This window comes from Rhagoletis zephyria, unplaced genomic scaffold (genome assembly GCF_001687245.7).
Source record: "Rhagoletis zephyria isolate East Lansing unplaced genomic scaffold, Rhagoletis_zephyria_1.1 Rzeph_scaffold_01542, whole genome shotgun sequence".
Taxonomy (NCBI): Eukaryota; Metazoa; Arthropoda; class Insecta; order Diptera; family Tephritidae; genus Rhagoletis; species Rhagoletis zephyria.
Window position 1 is genome coordinate 7,745 of NW_016158626.1, and position 8,664 is coordinate 16,408.

Below are 8,664 nucleotides of genomic sequence, written 5' to 3' on the forward strand. Positions count from 1 at the left end.
TATTATTAACTATCAAAGAAAGTATTAGGTTTACCTGCACTGGCCCAACAATTACCTAATTTTACAAGCTTTTATATATTTTGCTCATCTCGCAGAACAACGAAAATGGCTATCAATTAATGTAGTTATATAGATAATTAGATACCATTCGGTAAAAATTTCGCTTGCAGTACTTTCTACGTGGTAAGTGCTCCTCCATTATTTGGTTTCATAGGGATTCGGATACCTTCCTCATTGAAGTAGTAAAGAAAATTCGCTTAAGTGCTTTTTTCGGTTAAGTGCACAAGTTTTTCGTGCAAAGAAGGATGGGCAGCTAAGCAAAATATACTGTATTCCATATGAATACAGATATAAAAAGGTTAAAAAGTAGATTCTATTTAGATGTTTAAAGTTTCATATCTTAAAAATATTGGTTTATTTATACACTAGGGCTTAAACAAAACAATAGTGCTAAATTGAGCTGTTCAAAATAATAGTAGTGGTTACCTTAACGAAGTTAAAACTAAAGTTATTTCTATCTGAAATCTTATATTAAATATTTTTCAGTTTAATTTGGATTAATTTTTCTCTATGAATTTAAGCCCATTTCTCTTTCAGAATTGTTTAGATCATTGTTTTTGTTAATAGATTTGTTGCTGTTATGATTCCTTTAACCTTTCCTCGCAGACTTTCTATCATTTTAGGGCCCACTTACGGAATTCCCCTTTGCTTTATACCGACCACTTTTGAACACAAATAGCTTTTTGTATAGTTGACTGGTATTTTTAAAGTCGTTAATCTATTGGGCACCGTTTTTGTTGGTATTTTCCAGCACTCATGTAGTGCTATAAAATAAAGTACATTTTTTTTTTATCCATAATTGACGTTGATCATAGGGACAGGACCAAATAGGAGATACCAAACTGCGCAAAACATGACAATCCCGTAGTGCTCTGCCCACCGCACTTCAACTTGTCTCAAACTGTACCTTAGGGGGTTTTCTGTATTTTGTTGACGATGAATGAACAGTTTGCAAGAAGACATATCCAGTTTGAGGTTATTAATTAATATTAAGGCTCGATACCTTTGGGTTGACTAATTCATTAAGCTCTTGAGAACGTTTTATTCATACCTTAGCATCTTGCAGCATGAAACCACATAGATATACAATATTATTTGAAAGATTTAGCTCATTCGTAATCATTTTTGCGAAACCCGAGGAGCCAAACCCACAAAGTGGCCCATACAGACGGTCGCTTAGAATGTTGCTTTGCCCTGACTACCAGAAGTTTATTGTTGTTTCAGTTAGTAATAGTTGTAGAATAACGATAATTGTGTATCCAACAATTTTTTCAGAGAGACAAAATTTGCAGTCTGGTTTTCTTGGTATTATTGCCACTTCTCGCTTATCGATAAAGATATGCGTTTATTTTCCCAATTGCAAAAGACAGTACCGTATTTTTAGTAATTTTACTTTGAAAAATAGTTAGATAACTTCAAAACATCTAAATATGGAGACATTTTTATTTCCTTAAAATGCGGTTTTGCAGAATGACGATACGCGGTTTCGTACTTTAAACGACGATATGTATGTAATTTGTTATATTTCACGAACATGTTAGGAGCACTTGTGGCCGTTTTCACAGTGAAGAGTTAACTCACATTAGGTAAGTTTAACCGACTTCAAAAAAAAGGAGCTGGTTATCAGTACGTTGAAATATTTTATTTTTCATGTATATTACCAAGGTTGGTCCCAGGCTAATTTGTTTTAGATCAGATAATTGAAAATTAAAAAATTAACGGTACTCCAAAATTTTTAAATGAGCATTAATGCCGGTTGTGTTTTTTTGCTCAAAAATTACTTGTTCTAAAAATCTGTAGTTAACTACCGATTGTGAGTTAACTCGTCACTATGAAAACGGGTCTTAGTCCTAGGTATCGTTCGATTTATTTATGTATGATTGGATTAAGTGCTAAACCAGATTTATTTTAGGTAAAGGCCTATCATAACGTTATTCCAAAGATAATGTTGTTAGAATATTACCGGAAGAACAGTCCGGTATGTTTCGGTATCGTGAGACTTTTAGTATATTTCGTTAGAGGAGCTTCCATAGAATTTCGCTTCAATATTCCACCACAACATTTTTAAATCCAGAATACGCCTCCGATTTCGAATAAATCATGTAAGTTATTAATATCAAGCTTTACTGAAGACGATTTCGTTTGCTAATATGACGCGCGCATAAGCACAATGAAAGCGACTGAATAAAGACATCTGAATTGAGGTAATGAATGGAAGCAGAGCTAGATTCTATAGAAGAAAGAGCAATCAGCTGCGTTGCGCGCCAAGCAGTAAATGCGGTTATAGTGGCGCATTTGACCACATAAACGCTTTGGAGCGGCGCGGCACTCATAGCAATACTAGCGCAGATGTTTATAAAGGTTGTTGGAGCATTAGAGCGTTTCGAAAATAAAAATGTACAATTAGTAATACAGCAGCGGTTCACGCGTACGTACGTATACGTTTGGAAAGTATTCTAAGCATTCGTTGTTTGTCGGTCTCGCGAGTGGTTCTTTGTTAACGATATAAGCGCTAAATAGGGGAGAAATACAATCCCATATTTACATACGTAATTGTACATAATAGATATGTATGTATAATTCTCGCAACCAAATAAGATTGAAAAAAGAGTTAATTAATAAAAAGATATGGTATTGTTCGTAGTAGGTGTGACAAATTAATATTTGGCATTTTATGGCTCCAATGTATATACAAATTTACATATACAGTGAAACCTCTCCTAACGGACACCTCTATTAGACGGACACCTCCCTTGGGCGGACATTTTTCCCTATACCAAGTTTTAAGTATAAATTTCGGAACAAATTACTCTCTCTTAAGCGGACACTCTCTTGCCCGGACGCGGACAGTTATTTTGCATAAAATTTACACAAAAACTCTATTGGGCGGACGCGAACCTCTTATCAACGGACATTCAGATTTCTTTTCATAACAAATCAAACAAAAACCTCCGTTGAGCGGACGTGAACTCCTCATACGCGGACTACTAAATGGAAAAAGGGGACTTCCCGCACAAAATGTGATTGTTATGCACACATTTAGTTTGGTTTGCGCAGTGGTTTAGGTTCGTTATTTGAATTGTCAGAAACCCTTGGAGACTGATAAAAACATGAAAACTGTTGATGAAAAAGGTACTGACACTGAAAAAAATTAAAAAATAAAACTTACGTCAATCGACAATTTCCCAGTTTTTTATGTAATGAATCTATGATTTTATGTAGTTTATGGACTAAAATGTAATATTTATTTTTATTTTGTTATTACTGAATATGTACTTACGCACATAAATGAAATGTGCACTTTTGAAAAAATACATGCACATTTTTGTTTGAACGATGTCTTATTCAAATAAGAAATAGTGACTATTCAATTAATTAAAACAGTAAAAAGTTCTAAAATAGGCTTCCCCTCCATTAAGCGGACACCTCTCTTAGGCGGACAAAAAATGACTGACGGTGAGTGTCCGCCCAAGGGAGGTTTCACTGTATAATTATATCTATAGTGAATACATACATACTACAAAAAAAAACCACTTGACGCCACAAATAACCGTTCCCAAGCAATATATATATATTTTTAAAAGACTTCCACACAAGTTCTTACATACTGCTCTGGTGTGCCAATTTTTTGTTTGAATCACACTAATAATAATATGAAAATGGTTCAATGTGCAAACAGATGTGCGCGAAAATGCGATTTCCGTTGTACGTGCTTAAAATAAACAACGCTGTCCGTAAAATATATTCTTGTTGATGATGATGGTGATGTTGATAATAATTTACTCTATGTTGGTCTCGAAAATGACAAAGTGTCCGCAATAATTATGGAGCCCTTGTGACCATTGTACGATCAGAGTGTAGTAAATTCGAGGAGTATGTGATATTCACAGCTTCTATAAAAAAAAAATAAAATTTTGAATAAAGCAACAAAAGAAAATCAACATATAAAAACATCGAGCTAAGAAGCAGCATTGTTTCCATGTCAGTATTTTTTTTGGATTGGAACCAGCACCGCTTTTGAATCGGTTCAAAGTACAGCAGTGTGGTTCTTCTAAACTGTGGCCTGGAAAGTAACTCGACCTCAACAACGCAACAAAAATGTATTCAGCGGGTAATTAATGCAAATCAATGGCAATACACCTTGATATATGTACATATATACATACAAATATACACAAAAAAATACGCACAAAAGAAATGGCATATATTTGGCCGGTTTCTATTTAGCACTTTATACTATACATATTTACTTACTGTTTGTATCTACTTGTATATACATACGTACATATGTACGATGGCGAGAATGCAAATAGTGAAGAGACGTATTAGCAAGTTGCGGCTATTTTTCTTATTATTTTTTTATGTATAAAAATATATGTAGCTTACTATCTAAAAAGCACCATGTAAATCAAAATTTGAAACTTTGTGGAACATTTATAAAAACTACGAAGTTTAATAAATGATCATCCAAATTTGATACATCTTAATCAGATTTTTTTTGAGTATGCAGTTTTTAAATTTTAGTATAATAAATTGCAAGTTTGAAGCAGCTAGGATTTAACGTTGATTTTTGGTAATTTTTTAGTCACGCATTTTTTTCCACATCCAAAGTATGGGTGCATTCCAAAACGTCAAAATAAAAAGCATCAGGCTCTTTTTATTTCTTTTTATTTTATTTTATTTCTTAGGATACAAAATTGCATACTCGGTTTTTTTGTAAGAAATCTAATTAAAAAGCTCAAAATTTTGAAAGAACTGTCGGGTTTTCCCATTTTTTGAAACTTTAGTTACGTGGTTTTCGTTAGATAACGCGCTACACTTTCATAAGAAAATAATAAACGTTATTTATGTAGGCGAAAGAGAAATAGCTGAAAAATGCTAAAACGTGTCATCCTATTTATATTTTCGCCACTGTATATGGATACATAGTACATATGTATAGATAATATAGATAATGCACTATACATAAATACATATCTATTAAGGAATTTTCGTGGCTATGTTTATATGTACATATTTAGTTAAAAATATTATTTGCAATGCATGCAAGTGTGTACATATGTATTTAAAACAACATAATCATTTGCAAATTTTTGAGAAAGCGCGAATGCAATCTGTGTGATTATTGCCTTTGGGTATTCCTTCATCAGCTTGGTATTTGAATTTTTACATCACATCACTGTTTTGCATTTATTTTTCTTATATACAGTGGTGGCCTCATAATTGAGGACATTTCTTCTTTACAAGTTTTGACCATTTATGTTCTTTACTTATATCTTTTTTTACAAAAATGTATTTTATATCACAACGAAAACCATGTCACTCTAAATTTAAAACTTCTTAATCAGAAAAGAAAAAAGGCGGGTATGCAGTTTTTAGCACATTAAATTTTAGCACGTTATTGTGCAAGTTTCAAGCGGCTAATGATTCGCGTTGCTTTTTGAAGTTTGTTTTGCTGACGTCGTTTCCGCTAATATCTGAAAAAAGTGCACTCTTCATTTCAGATCTCTTTTACAATAATAAAGCCAATTCAATTTGCTATCATGTTAACCAACTTTTCCAATCGGATGAGTAGTTTAGGAGGTATTCATTGACTTAAAATAAATACAATTTTTTGGTGCAAATATCATTAAAAATTAAAGAACTGGTTAATTTCCGGCTTCTTAGACGTTATGAGCACTTAAATAAAATATGTACGTACAAAAAATGTTCATACAAATTTATGAATTCATTAATATGTACATTTATTTGTATGTACATATGTAGTTCAAACTTTTACTAAAATTTTGATTCTCTATATCTGAAAACTCACCTTTATGGCTGAAAATTCAAAAGGCTCATACATACATATATGTATGCGACCTTGGACCTTTAATAAATTTTTTGCAGATCTGGGACCGATGGATGCTTTTCACGTTAAATTTATAATGGTGTATTCAATATTCTATGCGAATCATACCCCTATTTTGTAGCTATCTTGACCGGGCTACAAATACACTCATATGTACATAGTTTTTTTTTTATTGAAAAACTTTGTATGTGTATATATGGGGTTTTACTACCGACTTTAAAGTCTTTGAGGTTTCATTTTGCGGTCCATTTTATTACGAAAGCTACCTAAAACTTGGGGTCCAACTGAAATGACCTAGAGCGCTTTTTTACTGTTATATTGCCTCACTGCGAAGGTGTGTCTTAAAAATATTATATCTTTTGAAGTAGTATCCTTAAGAAAACAGGTTCATTCGAAAGCCACACATCTTATAAAATTTCACAATAGGGATAGCAGACAAATAATTTTAATAATAATCGCAATTCTGTCGTCATGCGGTATAAGATATATAAGAATAGCCGAATAAATATGTGAGTCTTTATCCTGCCGTTATGCTTTAATTTTTGATTTACTTTGTCTCACTGATGACAAAAAAGTTTAAACAATTTCCAAAGGAAATTTCAAATTACTTTTATTGGTTTTGATTGTGAGACCGCTACGGAAGTTGTCCGATATTTTATATTTTATACAAATCGACGAAAATAAAATTTTGTTTACATTTAAATGTGCTAATTCTATGATCCGGTCTGTAGTGCAATTGTTGTACGATATGTCATTTTCATGTTATTTTTTATACAAGTTTTTTTTCGTTTATGCCTTTTCTAAGCTCAATGCCAAATATGTATTAATGTCATTGGTTCTGGCTATTCTGGATATAATCATTGAAATCACAGCATATGCGCTGACGCATTTGTTCATACCCACAAATCGAAAAGCCAGTATACATGTATTTATATGTATGTATGTACATTAGGCCGTATCACAAAGATAAATAAATTTTTAGCCTTTACTTAAGAGTGCTTGAGGAGAGTAACATTTTTTTCTCGGCACCTTATACAATTTTACTAATTATACACTAACGTAAAATCTCATAAAATTCAGCAAATTATCCTTAACAATATTATTCCGTTCTGGCGTGCACACAAATTAAGCTGATGTGGTTAAATTTTGCCTTATGGGGAGCACTGATGGGGATGAACCTGGAGACAAGGTGTTGGAGTCTCCGCCCAACCACAAATCCTTCATAAAATTTCTGTGCTGGCAGCTGTAGTAGATGTCGCATGCTGCAAATTTTTTGCAGCCATGCCCCGTATATTCGCATTTCCTAAACTGCGGTGATGTCAGCCTGGTATTTTGTTATAACTGGAATAAAAAAATTAGCTTATATATGGTTTTTCCTTGGCTTCATAATAAGGTAGGGAAATATCGACTTTTTGGTAAACTAAAGACATACCTTTGTAGATTAATAATCAAGGAATCCGAATTTCTCATCAGATATTGCTAAACTCCATTAGCGCACACAAGGGGTGGGTTTTGGGGTTCAAACCCCCCTAAAGCTAATAACCTCAAATACAAGAAAAATCACAAGAAATATTTATTATTTCTGTTGCCTGGAAAAGCTCTTTGCTTTTGCTGTAAATTTTCTTGAAAATATATATGTATATACGAGCATTTTTTCTTGAAAGCTGCAAACTAATTTAAGAAATTTTCAGCGAAGAAATTTTCTTTTCCATTTCTTGTGTCTCGTTTATATGAATTTTTTGCTTTTCTTGATAGCTCTTGAAAGTTTAACTGTGAATGAAAACATTGTCCTAAAAATATGCAATGCATACTCACTTACTAATGTTTTCTACACTTTAGAGCCTAAAAGAGTTTACCACTGATATGTACTTAACAAGGATTCGAAGATTTAATTTGCCAACTTCGAATTCGTTTCACCAAAATGAGCTACNAAGGTTGAGCGCATCTTGTGTTTATAGAACTTTTTATTAAACAAGTAATTTTTATTCAAAAACACAACCGACTTCAATTCTCATATACAAATTTAATTTAATTTTTCATGATCTAATGAACGAATCTAAACCAAGCTACGGGACGGCCCTTGAGGTACCATCTTTCCGATAAAAAAGTAATTATTAGTCGCTATTGGATCGGTTCCCGTGGCCCAAAAAAAGAAAAAAATATTGCGACGAATGGATTACCTTCCCTTTTTTTGAAGTCGGTTAAAAATGTTTGAGTTATTTGGTAGTTTTATGTAAATAAAGTGCAATTTGTGAAGCTTTAAAAGTTTTTTTATTTACTACATGCTGTACATAAAACTTGCACAAATGTATTTTAAAGAACATATTATCTGAAGCGAATTTTCAGTATTTTCTGGTGATATATCTTTAGAAGTTTAAACACGTGCCGCGCATGTTCTTCCATATTTTCTCAACACAACTTGTGCCAGGACTCGCTTGAATTTTCAGAGTAAAATGCAATTGGCAATGGAAATTTTCGGGCTATCAGACAACCGTATTGCAACAGTTTGTGGGGTGATGGATTCATTCTGCTTCAGGGATATATGTAGCTGATAAAACAGTTTGTAGGCTTCAAAGCAAAATGCTTCCACCCATATTTAATTCATATTTGTTGTTTACTCTTAAACGCCAACAGGATCGTTNCAAATATATTTTAAAGAGCGTATTATATGAAGAAAATTTTCAGTATTTTCCGGTGATATATCTTCAGAAATATAAAACCCCCCCTAAAATATATTCCTGGGTGCGCCCCTG

General features: G+C 32.9%; 1 protein-coding gene across 6 annotated transcripts in view; it reads left to right on the forward strand.

The window, feature by feature from the left end:
• Window positions 1–8,664, forward strand: part of LOC108364357 (anoctamin-1) — a 48,269-nt gene that overhangs the window by 3,773 nt on the left and 35,832 nt on the right. For 2 of the 6 annotated variants that reach the window (XM_017618009.1, XM_017618011.1), the window contains exon 2: window positions 3,871–4,171. The exons of 2 other annotated variants lie outside the window; for them this stretch is intronic. In XM_017618009.1, coding sequence (XP_017473498.1) covers window positions 4,159–4,171 — 13 coding nt within the window. In that variant the 5' untranslated portion in view covers window positions 3,871–4,158. Of the gene's footprint in view, window positions 1–3,870; window positions 4,172–8,664 lie in introns of those variants that run through there. 2 more of the 6 variants (XM_017618015.1, XM_017618013.1) reach the window with 2 other exon arrangements.